General features: G+C 39.2%; 1 protein-coding gene across 1 annotated transcript in view; it reads right to left on the reverse strand.

Annotated features, from left to right (window-relative positions):
* Positions 1 to 17,855, reverse strand: part of KDM3A (lysine demethylase 3A) — a 28,973-nt gene that overhangs the window by 8,297 nt on the left and 2,821 nt on the right. The window contains exons 3-15 of the mRNA XM_021535731.2: positions 17,397 to 17,546; positions 15,112 to 15,222; positions 13,457 to 13,559; positions 12,711 to 12,835; positions 12,167 to 12,239; positions 11,998 to 12,086; positions 9,738 to 9,889; positions 8,174 to 8,736; positions 6,734 to 6,935; positions 5,104 to 5,318; positions 2,328 to 2,480; positions 2,018 to 2,113; positions 1,567 to 1,694 (exon numbers count right to left, since the gene is read on the reverse strand). Of these exons, the coding sequence (XP_021391406.1) occupies positions 1,567 to 1,694; positions 2,018 to 2,113; positions 2,328 to 2,480; positions 5,104 to 5,318; positions 6,734 to 6,935; positions 8,174 to 8,736; positions 9,738 to 9,889; positions 11,998 to 12,086; positions 12,167 to 12,239; positions 12,711 to 12,835; positions 13,457 to 13,559; positions 15,112 to 15,222; positions 17,397 to 17,546 (2,160 nt within the window). The remainder of the gene's footprint in view (positions 1 to 1,566; positions 1,695 to 2,017; positions 2,114 to 2,327; positions 2,481 to 5,103; positions 5,319 to 6,733; positions 6,936 to 8,173; positions 8,737 to 9,737; positions 9,890 to 11,997; positions 12,087 to 12,166; positions 12,240 to 12,710; positions 12,836 to 13,456; positions 13,560 to 15,111; positions 15,223 to 17,396; positions 17,547 to 17,855) is intronic.

Consider the following 17,855-nt stretch of genomic DNA (forward strand, 5'->3'; position numbering starts at 1 on the left):
TGAACAGTAAAATGGTTTGGCCCTTCAAAACATGTGATCTCCACCAGAGGTCAGCATTGCAGCTCAGGATCAGGAGACGGCAGCTCAGCTGGATTTGGGATCTCCCGACTTCAGGAGCAGCCAGAGTCCTTTCCCCCTCAAGACAAGCACAGAGAGCCAAGTTTCCCAGGTGCATGTTCTGGGATTGCTTTGGAAACCAAGTGCAGTTCTAACAGCAGTTTTCACATTTCTAGTCACAGCTGATGCTCAGGCCAGGGCTAAGCTGGAGCTCCAGTTCAGAGGACAAAAACAGATACGGAGCATTCCTAAATTCTTCTCTTAAGGTGGCAGCAAACATGTTCTCACCTGCCAGGTCTGAGCTACATCTGCCTGAGTGCAGCACTGGCCAGCCCAATCCAAGCACAGGATTGTCCATCTCCTGTGCAGCTGATTTATCTGGTCATTTGGAGGTTCTAGGAACAGACTAACCAAAACCACAGCTTTGCCCTGGGATTCCTGCATAACTTGTGATAGTTCTTCTCTCTGCTCAAACAATTTGCAGCTAAGAAATTATTCTGCTCTTTTGTCTGCCTATCATTACATTCTCTATTTCACCTCTCACTGACTGCTGATGCTTGGCAAGAATTCTAAACATGACATAATACAACATGTTTCAACTTTAATGAGCTTATCTTCATACAACTGTGCAGAAACTAATTCTATAAAGATGTGTAGATAAATTTAATGCAGCTCTTTGTCCAGAATCACAGGAGATCTCGATTCAGGAGATTAAAGCCAAGTCAGCTGAATGCTAACTTTTGATTCATATAACGGTCTTCCACACTTGTAACAACTGAAATATTTTTTGTCTCTTTTATTCGTTACTTACACTGAAATCAAGTCCAACCTGCTTCTTACACTTAAGGTAACATTTATTTTCAAATTAAGACTATGAATAAGCATCTAACAAAATTAAAATCACTTAATTCACCCCATTTCTTGTGAGATACTTCCAAATTATGCTATTAATTTGTGCTGTTTTCAAGAGCAAGAAAATAACACATCCATCTATAAATATATGTATCTTGTGGGGTTTCCTTTGTTTTGGTTTTTTTTATAATACAGGGAAGTACATCTACCAAATTGCCAGAGAAATCAGTGTATCTCCACACTCCTCTAAATCTCAATTTTGTTCATGTTTAATACTTTTATGAATCCCAGTGCTGTTCCAGCTTACTTACTCTTCTAGAAGGAATAGCCTACACTTCACAACCATTCCCACTCATCTGTTCTTCACATTCTTCTCTTAAGGGATCTCTCAGTCTAATCCAATTTTTGCTCTAAAAATCCTCACTGAGCCTTTTTTAAGGATTGGTTAACTAGTGAGGGCTCAGTGTCAAAGGGACACAAATGAGATTTCCTCAAAACCTTAGAGAAGAGCTGAACAGTGAATACAAATTGTCCCTTTCTGGGGGCTTATCACAGGTCAGGGCTGGCAACCTCCAAAGTCAAATTAGCAGTGGCTTCAGGAACATGCAATAGACTGACACAAACTTAACCACACAGACATAGAGGCAGCAACAATACCTGTTTTGAATCCTCCTTTAGAGCTGGCTTTGATAGTGCTTTGAACTGCTTATTTGCACAAGGACAATTTGCCTTTATGCCCCATTTTGTTCTTACGGAGTGAACGATGTCACCAACATCGTAGAGAGCTGAAGGGACAGAACCATCAGTGAGCTCACGTGTAATCACAACAGCCAGCAGCCACCAAGACTTTTGAAGAAATTGTGCAGCTAAACACTAATATGTGAATACCATTCATTGTTAAACAAGAAGTTCTGCTGCTTCTTTGTAAAGGTCAAAGATAATAAAATAGTATTAAACACACATGCTATTCCTGTCTTTGGATAATAAATGTTAAGCTTTTACTAACACTACTATTAAAATCAAACCTCACTCAGTACAATATCAACAACACACAAAAGACAGCAAAATCCTACAGCACATTTTTATGTTAATCAAATATTTCCAATACCTTTTCCAGGAATTATTTGTGTAGGCATTAGATTCTCTGGTTCATGTGCCTGCCCCTTCACACATTTAAACCAGGAGAAAGTATCCGAGTCATCATCTGTAACACAAAACCATTACATCTTTTTGTTACTGCTCTGGAAAGCCACATATTTTGCTATTATTGATACATCCAACCACAGGTCTACAACATGTCCGTTTGGTTGGGAAGGCTTCTTTTCGGCTCACTTAAGGTTGTAATTGATTTCCAAGTCCAACACAGATTTTATTTCCCCTCTTCCCCCTTTTTTTCAGGTAGTAATACGCACTCCCACCTTCATGTGAGCTTTTTTTCCTCATCCTGTAGCAATCCACGCACACACCAAAGCCACACTTGGAGCAGACCCAGTGCAGGTTGAAGATGGTGGTGTCGCAGACGTCGCACATCTCGCGAACGCCGCGAACCGCGCGCTTCCAGGCCACCTGTCCTGCAGGCAAGAACGGGACAGTCCAAGTGTTAGTGCCAGCAAATTCAGCATTTGCACGTTCACTACAGTGCTATGACTCAGACTTGGTCTTGGATATGCAGAAAATGCTGTTACACAACAGTCCAAGCAGTTGAGACCAGTTTGCTTCCTCCTGTGCAGCACCAGCCACAGGAGGAATAAAAGCTGACCCGTGTCTGACCAAGTTAACAAGCATATTCCTCACATTCGCCTAAGTGGAAATCCCACAGCTACTCCAGAAAATAAATTCAGGTACTGCTGGCAAGCTAAACTTAATGTGTAGCTTGCCACAACCAGCTTATCCTTGTTCTCTATTCAGCAGCACAGTGGGCAAGTGGCTGCCTTCCTTTTGAGAAGTCTTATATGTTTGTGTTTATCTGACCATTCTCAGAATGGTCTGTTTTCTTCTCTGAAGCACTGACTGCTGCTGTCCAGGTTTCCTATGTAGCCACCATATTCCCCTTTCCTTATCCCAAGCAACTTCTTCAGTCCACTCAAGACATCTCAAACATTGACAGTATCTCACAAAAAATTACATGCCCTTCCAGCGTTGTATTATTTTTCTGTGAATCTGTGATTACACAAGAATTATTTTAGCCTGATCTCCACTTTCTTATGTTGCCAGCTAGAAAACCAGACTAGATAAAAAGCACACACCTGCCTCCTCCTACTGCCTTCCACACTTGTAACTTCTCTGAAACTTTCCTGCCCACAATGTTTCTTAATTTTAAAAGCAAGTTATGAGAGACCATGTCCTAATGCATGCTAAGAAAACCATACCAGCATCCAAGACATCTGCTGCTCTTGTTCTGAATAATGCCCATTGACTATGTATGGAACAACACTGGAATAGCTTAGTACAATTTGTTCTTAAGTAGGAGGTAAAAATTGTTTGACTACTTGCTTCAGAATTCTTCCAAGAGACACAGGTCTAAATAGCACCAGCTCCATTCTTCTCTGCCTTAAAAAAACATGCACTATATTTATCATTTTCTAGGTCAACTCTCCAATTTCCCCCAAACAGGATGAAGGTTTTTTCTTATATTTTGAAAGCCATTTTGTATCTTTTCTGAATCTTCTCTTTCTAGTTCTCCTATTTTTTTGGTTCCTCTCTGTAGTTTAATCTTGTTTCCTTTTGGCATTTGGTAGCCAAGGAACAATGTGACCTAACAAGCTGTTCTTTCTACACTTGTCAATCTTTTACTTCACAGGGATAATACATATAAATTTGCCATAACTTCAAGTCATGGGGGCAGAAGAATCTCCCTTTTTCCTGTGCTGACTGAGCACTCTCCCACTGTGCTGTTCAAAGAACACCACATACTCAGATTGTAAATTACTCCTTTCCTGCCCAGGGCATTAAAAATAACTTCTATGTTAATGAAAGCGAGTTCCCTTACTCTCACCAGTCAGGGCAATAAAATCAAAGATAAATTAATGAGATTTTGCTCCTTTCAAGCAATTTCCAGAACCCACACGTCTGTTTTTTTAAGCAGAGGATGTTTCTGGTAGCTATGCCAACAGATGCATCCTCTGCTATTAAGAAACACCACACCTTCCCTTTGTTTCATTAATTCACCCAAAGCTTCACTCTCCCAAAAGTGTTTCTGTATTTAAGTCTACACATCTCACTCTGGCTACAGATAATTTGGTTCCACAGGCCTGAACATGTTGCAGGTCAAGAGAAGAGAAAAGCCTGCTGATTCCAAGCAGCCCAAGGTAAGACCCTACAGCAAGTATTTCTGGAATATCTCAAGTCTTCCCCCTGCTTTTAAGGGGCACTCAAGCTCATTCAGCTTTTTTTCTTCTTTCAGAAGAGTGAAGTGACTGCCAAACTGAGAGCATCTTTATCTACGGTCAACACTCCACAAACACAGCAGACAGTGCAATCTCCTAAACTGTGCTGTACCCTTGTCATGCACTTAAAATGCAGGAAACAAATACAGTTTTAGGAGTCAATCTGCTCTGAGAAGTGATTATGCAAGGTTGCAGACTTCCCCATTTATCACAGAAATATTTTAATGTGGCCACACCCCTGTGTTTAGGGGTGCTAAGTCTGCCCTGTCTACACTAATTAACCTCCCCAGTCAGTTATCCCATCACCAGCACTTCTCTGGTCTATGCCCAGTAGGGCTGCACACAATCACTTCTAGAAGTGCTACTGGAAACTTGCAGGTGGAGGAAAAAAAAGACAGCATTAGGTCTATGATGCAATTACAATAAAATAGGACCAAAGCAATCTAACAGAACCTGTGCAAAGGAAAATCTTTATTTCATTTTCACACCAAGAATAGATTTTTTTGTCAGCTACCTGGTAGTTTACTTATTTTTTTTTTTCACTTTGTAACAGAAAAGTAATTTGATAAGCTGAGAAAACTTCTGACAAAGAAGGGTGGAATCACCCTTCCCTTTCCCCCTCCCTGTGAGAAGCAGAGTTGTTGACACTAGTTCTCAGTGGCTCTTAACCATTCCCTCTCTGAAAAGAGAGAGGGACACTCAAGTTTTGTATGGTATTTCCAAATACATGCAATTATTTCAAACAGAAGCTTCAATCTTCACATAAAGCTGTGAAAACACAAATGATTTCAATAGAACTTGATCTTACTGTGTGGTTCAATCGTTGACATGACTTCCTTTTCAGAAATCACCAGCTGGCAGAAGTGGTCTCCAATGTTGGCGAGGATGTACTTTGCTGTGTCCAGATCTAGACCCACAACATTTTTGGATAAAGGTAGCCACAGGCTAATAGCCTCAGGGTCATACTTATTTGGAGTTAAGAAACCTTCCTCACGCAGTATTCCATGCTTATTAAACTGCAGCCTGATGAAAAGTGGGGAAAAAGAGAAAAAGCCCTCATCACCTCAAATGCTGCACTGGTTTAAATTCATTCAAATCAGTCAATGCTTGAGTTGCAAGTATGTGTACTGTATGCCAAAGAATTTACTCAAAGGTCACAACAGACAAGGGTAAACATACTGGTCACTAGCATTAAGCACATTCAATGCACTGCTTGTTTTAAAGAAAAAAAAGACTGAAAACATTCAGGTTTTTAGTCAGGAAATCTACCTTACAACAGGTGCTTCTTTATTCACACAAAACCAAATCAGGTTTACAATTCTTAAAATGCAATGGCATTAAGGTCACATCTAGAGATGGCAACAGCAATAATTTTATCTAGGACTACATACAACTCTCAAGAGAAGTTACAATGCCTTAAATATACACTATATTTCAGTACCAATTCATTTGGAAGCAGCTGTCAAAAAGCATCAAGCAAAATTTGAGAAAGATATATTCTTGAGTGATTCTGAGTAGGTGGAAAGAATGAGATCCATATTGTTAGCAGTGTCTTAAATGGAAAACATTAAGAGTTCTGCTCAGGAACCTTTTTACTAAATTCTGGAGAAGGAAGGTGACTTCTGATGGCAGCATGTGCCCATTGTTGTGTTAGGTGAGCCATGAGAACAGTGCTGGCAGCTGCTGTCATCAGACAAATGCTATCTCTAGATCTGGCAAATTGCACATTCAATAAAAAGGGATAATTCCATCAGTTTCAAGTTCTAAACCAAAGGATTCATCTGATTTGAACTGCACTGCAAGTCTGGATTGTTACCCTGAGAGGATGAATTAGCATACTCTGTTGTCACTTTGGTCTCATACATCAGATTATACAAATATTTACTGCAGCAAAATCTCTAATCTGAGGATAAATAACAGAGATCTGTATTTTTAAAAATGTTTAGCAACAAAATTGAATTCCAGTGAGTGCACAGATCAAATATTTCCATGGCAAACTTAAATGTCCCCACATGAAAGCTTATTGCCACTTACTGCAACTCTTCCACAGCTGTGGGTTCATGGCTGACATTTCAGGTGTCCAACCACTAAACTTTAGGAAACCTGCATGGAATCTACCCTCTCATTAGTATCTCTAATTCTGAGCTGTAGCACTCAAACTAAACTCATGTTATCCTACTGGCATTCAGCCCAGAACAGCAAAATAAAGAGCTCTAAGTCCTGCCAAAATATTTTCTGCTCAAATGAAGCAGTTGTATCATTTCTAAGGGCTAAAAACCCATAGGCAGCCACTCATTAGTTGGGTATATTGGTCTTATAACCACACACCAGCATTAAATAGCTTTGAAACAGACCTCCATGAGACTATTCTGGCTGTGTAACTGGGTTTTTTTCACCTTTCACATGGAAGGAGTTGCAGGGTGTTGGTCTGCTCTTACCTTCTGAAGTGGAAGAAGCGGCAGAAGACGGTGGAGTCCCGCTGCTCCTTGTTCTTGCGGTAGCTGTCCAGGCGGCACTCCCGGCACTTGTGCAGGTGAGGGGCGATGTTATTGCAGGAGCCGTCCTGCACAAACGCCTCGCCACTCTGCTGCAGCTTCTTCACTTTAGCAGCATCAGATAAAATGGACTTGCGAACCATTACTGCAGGGAAGAGCAGCCAGCATTAGAAAAGCCTTGGTTTTTCACACGGAAGCGCCAGCAAATGTATTTTAGTGAAAGATCCACATGGACTTTTCCTGTAACAGTTTCACATTACACTGAAACTAAGTTATGCTAAAAATATTTGCAGTTGGCAGAAACTTCTCCAGTCAGCAGGAACTGTCTCAAGCTGCAGTTCCAGTGGAGTCACACAGTCTGTGGACTCGAGTTTAAGAGCTCCTTTCACTTTTTCACAGAGGAGCAATTTTAAGAACATCTGCTTTTAAAGAAGTTCTTCAGCCAGAGTTGGAGCCCTGAGCAGATTAGGGCATGCAGCAACCATATTTCACAAGAAATGGGGACAGAGTATAACCCAGCCATTTCTCAATCCTGTTTTCCCCCTTCATGATGCAACAGCTTTCAGCATCTTATGGTAACAGATGCCAAACATTTCTCTTCCTCCTACACTGCCAGTGAGGCCTTGCAGGGGACACAACAGCTTGGCTGGCTGTGTATCCATGCTAATTATGGAATAAACATGGTAATCCAAGACCAAGCAACAGGAGAGAGAAAAAAGAGGTATGTAGGGGGATTCCCAGAACCCTGAACAATCAGCAGTATCACCTGATGCACAGCAGGATACATGACACCAGGAGTCCAGCTCCTTAAACAACCACAGCCTTTCCCCACCTGTCTATGTGAAAACCTGAAGAGCACACCAAATGGAAAAGAGGAACAACATGGGTGGGTTGGGGCTGAATGGGTTTTAATTTTTGGTGGGGGTGGGTGGGTTTGTGCTTGTTTTGCTCTCATGACAGTTTTTAAATCAAAGCCCCTCCTGAAAAGAGTTTTGTTGAGGACAACTTCCATCCCTTCCTTCCTTTTCCATGTTTCTAAAATTTAGGACCATCACTAAAAGGTAGTTCTCATTATGCCATCAGCATCTGTATTTCAAAAAGAACCTTGTTTTTGTAACCTCTTTTGCTATTCTGTTCTTGCATATATTTTGTAACAACTTATTTCTAAAAATTAATTATTAGTCCTTTTCCTTTATCAGGAAAGGGTGTTTCTTCAGTTTGTTGCATTCCTGTCTTAAAAGAACATTCAAGTGACTCAAATTCCTAATATACTCAATCAATTTAAATAACTAATTTTGCATATGTAACAAATTACCTCCTTCTAAGTAGTTAGACAGAAATTACAAGGACTTTCAAATGACAATAAATTTTAGGAACACTTACTATTATCCTGGACTTTGGCACTTCCAGTCCAAAAGCTCTCACTTTCACTTCTGTCACAAAGAATCTCATTTGAATTTCTCCTAATAAAATACTCCACGTCTGCAAGTTCATCAATCTTGTTTCCTCTGTGGCTGTTGCAGCTGCTTTGTGATTTAACTCCACACTCACTGAAGGACAGAAGATGAGCATCTGAGGTTGAGGGTCTGCAATCTAAAGTTCGCTGCAGTTCAAGAGTGCCACTGCCTCTGGGTATTGCTATGGAAGGATTGGGATGCTGCAGCTGTTTCATGGAAATGCATTCCTTGGGAAAGTTTGTTGTGGCCTTCATAAAGGGTTCATTATTATTCTTCATGGTGGTTCCCTTTTCATTAGCTGAATCGGTCAAAGATGAAGATCTTGAGGTTTTCAAAGAGGTATAGCTACCATTTTGATCACTAGGATTTTGTGTTTGTTCTTTAGACATAAGCCCCACTTTAGGAAAGGCTGTCAGCTCTTCTGTCAATGGTTTAACTCCAGTATTAAGACAGGAAGGGTGAGTTTCTGGTAGGCTTCGTCTACATGTACTGAAACACAACATGCAATAATTAGGAAAAAAACCCACAAACATGTCAAACAAATCAGAGCATCAGCTGCTCAATCTAGCCACACTTAAAGCTTGAAAGAAGAAATTTAGTTATTTAATTATATGCTTTGCGTTCTGATGTGTGAGTATTTAGAATTTTGTGTGAGACTAAATGGGTTTGTGTTTTTCAGGTGTTCTATCTGGGTTTAATTTTTTGTAAGAGTTAGAACAATAAAACTCTACACCCATGTAGGCAAACACAAAATTTGGGTATTACTGCTACTCCACTTCCTTCTCTCACAAATAAATAGTTGCTTTCTCATTTTCTCCAGGCAACTGCTGAATAAGGAAATACATTTCATTTGCATGTCCGTGGCAAGATTCTCAAGGAATTTCTGACTGGCACCACAAGTCAGGATGCTGGAGACTGTAAAACCTCTCTCACAAAAAACTTTAAAAAAAAAAATCCTATTTTCCACATTCAGCATGTGAGAGAGATAAAACTAGTAGAAAAACCCCTATTAGCACTTCAAATTTGGGCTTTCCCATCACACTATTTCTACTATTACATCCATTTTGTGACAGAACTGGGGGTAACAAAAGTTCAAAGGCACTGGTGCTCAAGAGAACTATAACTGAGGACCTGTAGCTGATCTGCAAGAAAGCAGACACCTGCCTGAACATGTTCTGGTTTTCTTAGGGGCAGGGAAGGAATGCATTTGACAAAGAAGGCACCACACCTGTGTATCCTTTTACAGATGGGTACAATGAAACAGTGACACTACCCTGGGCCACTGAAGGGCCACTTCCTTAAAGGTAAGTAAGAACACGGAATTAGCAATTAAATTACATATCCAGGGCAAGAAAATCTAACTTTCCTATGCTGGTATAACAAAAGAGTAGTTACTACAGCTCTTTAAAATGACCTCAGAGTTCATTGTGCTAAGAATCAATTATTTTTGGAGGTAAAATGTCTGTATAAGCATAAAACTGCTTCCTCACCCCTGAGGAGTTTCTGCACCAAGGTTGGGTGGCGAGTTGGCTGGCAGGGGCAGGCCTGGGTGCCTTTGGTCTTTATTTGCAGGAGTACATCCCAGCAGTGCTTCACCCAGCACAGTTGGTACTGACTGCACATGTCCTTGACTGGGAGAAACCTGCAAGGGAGATTTTAACAGTTATGAAAATTCAGGATAGCAATTATGGCTTTGCAGGGTTCAGCCTGAAAGGAAAAGTATCTTAATACTCTTCCTACCATGTTTAATAAAGTCAATTAAAGAGTCACTCAGTTCATGCGGTAGAAAAACATTAAAGTGTCCTTTTAAAACTTATAGGTTCCATGAAAGATTGTTCATGTTAATTCATTTCCCCCAGTTAACAACTAACATTTTGGGGTAAGTGTATTAAGAAAGTGGAAAAAAAAGACAGAAAGCTCTGCTCTTTGTGACTGCCAGTGCAAAAATGTTTCTAAAGTAATTGCAGTAATTGGCATTCAGAAATAGATTTCTGAGCTCAGCTGAAAATCCCAGAGAGAATCAAAACTGTGAAGATTGACAGTATTACCAAAGATCTAGATGTGAACTTTCTTGTAGCAAGAAAAATCTTTGCACCAGAGTTATAGAAAGTGTTAAGTACAGAAATCCTACATTAACTAAATCAGCATCCTAAGAAATCTGTAATTTATTTAGGAATGCAACAGGCCTACCAAATTAGCAAGCCTACCAAATTAGCAAGTGTCTTTAGAACAGTAGCTTTCCTGTGGGGGTCCTTCCCCAGCTGAGAAGTTACACTGCAAGTTCATTAGCATCAGCTCCAAAATATTTCCTTTTTGCTTTGGTACTACACAGCTGTCAGGTACCAAGTCAAGCTCCCAGAAAAATGCTGCAGATAATTAACTCCACACAAGAAATCAGCACTATCACATACTTATTAACAAAAAATATGGCTTCAGCTAATCACTCCCACATACTCACATCCACCAAAATCAAAGTAACAAATAGCTTCTGGTTTCCTTACTAGAAAGCACACCCACTGTAACCACTTGGAAAAAATGGTTGCAAGGCATTTCTCAAAGAGCACAAAAGTGAAAAATGATCCAGTCCTTTGAAAGAAGGTAGACTGGAAAAAGAGATAAATAACTTCACTACTTAATGGAAAAACTATGGTAAAACAAGTTATAAACCCATATCATGGTAATTCTTCAGCAAGGCATTAGGAATGTAAAATACAGCCCAGCTTTGTGCATGGCAAGCAGGCTGTTCAATGTCTGAATTATGCAGAAAACTGAAGAAAGGCAAACTGAGCACCAAAAGCTGCTAAAGGTACCCAAGCACGAGCTGTGGAAACAAAAGTCTGGAATCCTTTGCTACTCCATGCTGCCCTGCTGCACGCTCTTCCTCAGCAGCAAATACAGGACAGGACACTCTCTTCACTGAGGCATCTTATCCTGTGCTTGCTGCCTCATGCTGGTTCTTTGTGAGGTTGTTAAAGATTGCTAATGACTGTACCAGCCATTAGCCAGATCTGCTCAGCTGACTCTACACAGGACTGACTGCACAGAAGCAACACAACCCTCTCCTCCCATGCCAGAGCTTCCTGAAAACTGGCTGCTCCTGCCCAAAACGCAGGTTTTGTTCAGCCAAGCCACGATTTTTCATTTGCATTTCTACACTTAAATTAGCCAGATTGTCTTTTTGACTTTTGAGAGTTTACTTATCTCTCGGTGATTCCTGGCAGGTCACTCACACAAGAAATAACAGCAGACATGAGAGTACCAGAAAAGTCACATCTCCCTTCTGTCCTGAAACAACCTCAACTGCTGCTTGTGCAGCTTGAATACTCAAAGCATCCAAGTGCAGCTGAAGGTTTTAGGCTGATGCACAAAATAGTTAAATAAAGAACGTGAAAAGCAAAGCTTACAAACTTCAGAACTCCTTTGTGTTTTATCCCACTACAAATACAGATGACCAGGCAGACCAAACTCTTAAGCAGAAGGAGGGGGCAAAAAACACAGTAAAAAAAAAAAAAACACCCTAGCAAACAAAAACCCCAACAAACCATCAACATTCAAGGCCTAGTAGCTTTTGCTCCAATTATCACAAGGCAAGATATTCAGTTAATGACCAGACAAGTTTGAAAGAACTCAACACACCCTCCAAGGGATTGTATTTATCATTCTACTTTCTAATCTAATCCTTATTTAAAATGTTTTGCGAAGTGACATAATAATTATGTAACAGCCATATATAACAGAGCAAGACATTACCTCAGGAGAAGATTTTGTGTGTTTAACATCAACACTTCCACTGCTGTCAGATGACTTCCTTTTCACACCCCCAATTCTTTTTGATTTATCTGGAAGAGAAGGTGATCAAGATTAGTCTATCACAAATAACCTACTGAGTGTTTGAAGGACAAATAGTAAAAGGTCTTACCACATTTTCCATTGTTGTCATATATGATTTCAACATGAATTAATTCTGGATCAAGAGTTTTTAAAGCTGGAATCTTGAAAAGGACAGGAAACACAGAAGCAGCCATTTAGAGAGAAGAAACTCTATTTTAATATATTTATCTTAGATGTGGTGGTATGCACTAAGCTTAGATACAGCTTCTAGGTTCTTTGAATACCCAGCTGAATTTAACAACACGCCATGTGACAATGTCTCTGCATCAAAACACAAATTGGTGCTTGAGAACATAAACTTGTGCTGTCTGCACAGCACAGAGAGCAAAGAAACAAAGATCATGTTTGCTCCACTCCAGGTGTCCCTCATTTTTCATAGAAGGACATTTGTTACTTAACAATATACCTCCACCATAAAGAAACACTTTGGGTTATATTGTTCTGCACTACACTGACACCCATGTTTAAAGATTACAGTAAAGACAGAAATAAAAATGGTGTTGGTGGAGACATAAATAAAATTTGCACTTTTTCCCCATATCCATCTGTAAACCACTGCAACTGGTTCCTACCTCCTGACAGTTGACTTCTAGAGTTCTTGTAGCTGGATTGCCATTGACAACAACTGCTGTGAACCACTGAGTAGAAGGGTCCAGGCTATAAATCCTAATTTTTGAGCCAATTATATTTTTTCCACCTACCAAATTGGGGAAAAAAAAAAAAGAAGTTAAGATAAACAAGGCATGAAGATGACCACAGTTATCAAAATGAAGTCTTTTTGTCCTTACAATATGGGAAATGAAAACTGTAAGATGCAATATTTACCCTTTCAAAAATATCACTCCCTGCATATACAAGCATATAAGTACAAATATGCTGGTATGAACCCAGTAATTAAGAATTTAAAGCTGGCAAAATAAAAGTAACAATTTTAAATTTGACTAAAAAAGGAAGCCTCTATACAACACCCTGGAAGTTTTCATAAAAAAGCAACAAACTGGGGAAAAAAAAATCAAGTTGCTTGAAACAATAAACAACTCAAAATTTTTGAGAATTGCTACAAGTTTGATCTATTTCACAAGTACCAGGCCATATATATGTGCCTAAATTACATATTCACTCTTTCAAAATAAATACTTGAAACTTAAATGTCTACAATCCTTCACATTTTGCATTCACTGCTGTGAGAGTAAAATCAGTATTGTTTAAAAGCTTTTATGCCCTAGCACAGATTACCCATTAATTAAACCAACATTGAAAGGATTTCCCTTTGGACCTGGGCCTTTATTGCCAGTTTTCTGCTCCAGTTTTCTTGTACCTTGGACCAAGCGTGTCTCATCAAGATGTTTCTTAACCAGAGCCTGAATTTCTTCATTTACATTTTGATCATCTTTAAGAGAAAGCCTGGAACCATCCACATCCTATTTCAGGAAAAAAAGAACAGAATTTTGCATTCAGGATAATGCTTTTAACAAAATCCCACAATATTTAAAAACAAGATGGCAGCAATTCACACAAATCCAGTTCTCATTAATCTGTTCCCCATCAGTTCTAGGATGTTGGACTGGAGGCAGGTAATTTTTTATCACTAATTCACAACAAGCATCTGCAAGAGAGACTGGAGAGCTCTGCATGTCTAATATTGTTCTGAAAATAACCCAGCCTTGTAGTACTACATTGCTAATGAGCAATAAGTTTAATTGAACTGTCCGTTCTTAACTCAGTATTTTAAGTTCTCAGAAACAGCAGCATAATTTTCCTGAGCAGATGCAAATAAAAATATTTTATGTTTCTATTTATGATAATGCCAGGATCCAGCCTGTGTCAAGACACCATTATAAAATGTTTACATTAATTAAAACAGAGTCAGCTACATCTAAATTATTCATAATTCTTCAGAATAATGTATGTATTAGTTTTTCCTCTCAAATTCTTGAATGAGAATTGATTCTGAAATTCAATTCTCCATTGAGAATTGAAACTGATGGAAAGGTCACAGCACGTTTCCACCCAAAGCTCAATGAGTGCAAACAAGAAAAGGGTCTGGGGTTGGGTTTTATCTTTTTGTCCCAGGCACTGCTGTGATATTTGTAAGAGGCAGAAGACTAAAGAACTAGAAGTCAATAAACTGTTATTCAAGATGCCCATAAAGCAATCTTTTCCACTGCAGGGCTGAGATAAGGCTCCTGGCATAAAGAGATCTCAACCCTGCTGCTGAGACAACATAAACAAGACAACTATCTACAACTCAAATTTGGCTTTCAGTGACTCTCTTGTCAGTTTCTCTAAAGAACTTTTATATTTGCTGACTTTTGTCAAGTCAAAGTAGAAGATTAATGATGGAACTACTTGCAGTCTCCACACAGGACAACCATTACTACTTTTGTTTCAGATTGTTTACAGTCTTGACAATTTACTAAAAAGGCTAAATCCTTTATCTTTAGCAGCTACTATTCTTCCAAACACCTGCCCAGGAAAAATAGTTTCAACTCACCTATACCTAATTTTCACTAACAAACTTTCCTCTGGTGCTCAATAATTCAACCATTTCATTTACATTCTGCCCAATTCCTCCTTTGTTTAAGATTAGCAGTGATGTGCTCCTGTTAAATATGAAGATTTATGCCAGACATTCCTGCAATTCTTTGCACAAAGTTCATGCTCAAAAGAAGAAAGGGAAACTATTCCAGGTTATCCCCAAAATCAAGATGAAACTGCTGTCACTTGAGCTGAATAACTGGCCTAGCACTCTCCCTCATCCAGCTCTCCTAAGTGACCCTGTCCTGAATCAGCTTGAGAGTTTTTAATCAGACACATTACATTCAGAACTGATATTTATGAGTTACAGAAATAAACACCTACTACAAGTTTTTATCCATCTGAAGTTTGCATTTTGATTACATTACCCTGATGCATCCTAAATATCAAGATAAGAGACTCATCTTTCATCTCTACAAAGCCAGTCAAGGTTACCTGGATGGGTGTCAAGAGGTCTTTAGAAAGGAAAACACATTTCTCTTCACCCAGGTAGCGCACTGAAACCAGTGATCCCATTCCAGCTTTGTCCACTAAGGATTTGTAGGTCTAAAAAAGGTGATAAATATGTTTTCAGAAACAGAGCAAGAAGATCTCATAAATTCATCATTTGCATTTAAAAAAATCACTTTAATTTTGCTTCTATTTCTCTGTTAAGTTACCACACCAACATGCAACTCTTGAAAACAAAGCTAGTTTTCAAGAAAACTTCTAATACACACCTAATGAAAGTTACTGGACTCCACTTGAAATTAATTTCCTATATCAGCATGAATTAGGAATTCAGTGCAGGTGGCTATCATTAGCAATTAATCATTCATGTCCACATGAATAATTTATTCATGTAATAATTCTAATTGCAGGTATATTACTAATAAACCTCTTTATGGTAGACTGGGGAAATAGCTAGCAAATCAATGAATGTCTGCAGCACAGGTTACATTGAAGTTCTCAAATCTTGTGCAACCCTGATAACACACTGAAACCTTTACCTAGGAACATGTGATGATTTGGGCAGCCTTACACTTGTAACACTGCAGTGCAATTTTGAAGTTGTGTTCAGGTATACCAAAGGCTTTAAGAACAGACAAGAAACAAAAATTTCCTTTAAAAGCTTCTGAACACTTCCTAATGTGCTCAAAATTAAATTTTGTCCAGTGATAGTACCAGATCTGAGAGGACAAGCACCAGGAGCCTGGAACTGAAGTGGCAAGTGTAACTCCTCCCTAGCTGAAAGGTGTAATTGTGCCCGATTTAAAATAAAGCAATCATTCTGATAGAAGGCCTTTTCTGGATCAGTCCTCCAAAACCCCAAACAGATACTCTTCCTTGTCTTCACCTCAGGACAGCACAGCCAGAGGGACAAGATCCTTAAGATCCTTACACAAGGGACAAGAGTCTCTACAGGAGTAACTGGGCATTACAGGAGTTCTACAAAGCTACTCCATTTGTCAGAAACACACTCTCCCATACACTTGAGCCAGTAAGTTGTGATCAAGTTTCAAATAAATGAATTCACACACCTCTTTTGTGACCTCTGCTTTCCTACCCTGTGTGATGATAAAGGGAGAAAAAGTTGTTTTGCCAAGGCAAGATCCAGGACATCTTCCTTTGCTAAATGAGCTTTGACACATGCATCCTGCATGAACTGGGACATTAAACACCTCAGGAGGAAAACCTTATACCAAAACTGAAGACAAGTATCCAGTAAGAACTATTCAGATATTTGGAAATGGACAACAGCTAAGTATTAAAGTTGAAATATTAAAGTTTTCAGAGCAAGCTGTCAGCAAAATCTACCAAAGAAACTGCTGATATTAATGCACAGTCCAGGAAATAAAATTAAGGATTTATATTTCCATTTCCTCTCCCATTCTATGGATCCTACTTTCAGTAAGTATCTGCTTAGATTAGCTTTGCTTAAGAAAGAAAGACCAGCTAAAACACAGCAATATTAATTACAATGCACACTTCATACCTAGCAAATTTAATAGTATGAAACACAGACTACAGCCTCAGCATAATTCATGTTCAGCAAGTTTACATGTTTGCATTTTCACTTATCTCACTACTTTTTTGAGCAGCAATATCCAAAGTAGTCAAGTACAATTATACTGGCTGAATACATTAAGAAATGTTCCCTGTTCACCTCCCCTAGCTAATTTGCCTATTCAGCCATGCATGGCAGGTACAGAAAGCTTAGTTCTCTCTCTTAGTTCTCTCCTTGTACAGTATAACTCAGCTTTTTTGTATGCAAAAAATCTAAGTCTCACAAATCACTCATAGCAGGCAGGCATCACAAAAAAGTAATCAGAATTATTTTTGTCTCAGGATCGAGAATCACCACAGCATTAACTTGAGCCAGAGTCAAAAATTTAAAATAAAAACACAGGCTACCCCTAGAAACCTATCTTTTAAACTTTTTCTCTCTATTTTAAGAGGGATTTCAGGGAAGAAGAAACAAAACACAAGACTAGAGGGAGAATGAATTAATAATGTAGAGAGCAGTGGTTTGACAGAGAAGCAAAGTCATAAAAACACATCCCTGTGACCACCAACTTCAAATGCTGCTGAGCTCTGTCAGCTTGAGCTGCACAAAGAGATTTTCTCCCTTCCCAAGACACCCAGGAGTGAGGCTGCACTGGAGAAATTCACACTGGTGACAACGCTGTCCCAGAGGTGGAACTGGGGAACCAAATGACTCAAGCCAAGAGTGTACTTGCCATTGCAGGCCACTGGACAGGAGGCATGGACTGGGTTTTTCTTTCAGCCAGCACCAGCTTTTGCTCCACCAGGAACGCTATCATCATCCGGCTGTAGACTTCTATCCATCTTCGCTTTTCCCACGACTCGTCATCAAATTCTACACAAATCTACAGAAAGGAAGCAAAGTGAGTGACTACCTATAAAATTCAGGCACATTCAACATGGAAAAGATAAAGCCATCAATTTACTCAAAAATAAATCATTAAATTATAATTCCAGCATGATAATTGCCTGTCACATAATCAAGCAATCACTAAAGTATCCAAGATTGAGCCAGTATTTTATAAGTGATAGTCAATGTTAATTGGTTTATCATCATTACTCACATAAAATAACAGTATTTACATTTAACTTTACAACTTCCCATCTCAGAAAGTTTTATGCTGCTCAAAGATAGGTATGTTAACACTGTCACT

The sequence above is a fragment of the Lonchura striata genome, chromosome 4 (genome assembly GCF_046129695.1).
Source record: "Lonchura striata isolate bLonStr1 chromosome 4, bLonStr1.mat, whole genome shotgun sequence".
Lineage (NCBI taxonomy): Eukaryota > Metazoa > Chordata > Aves > Passeriformes > Estrildidae > Lonchura > Lonchura striata.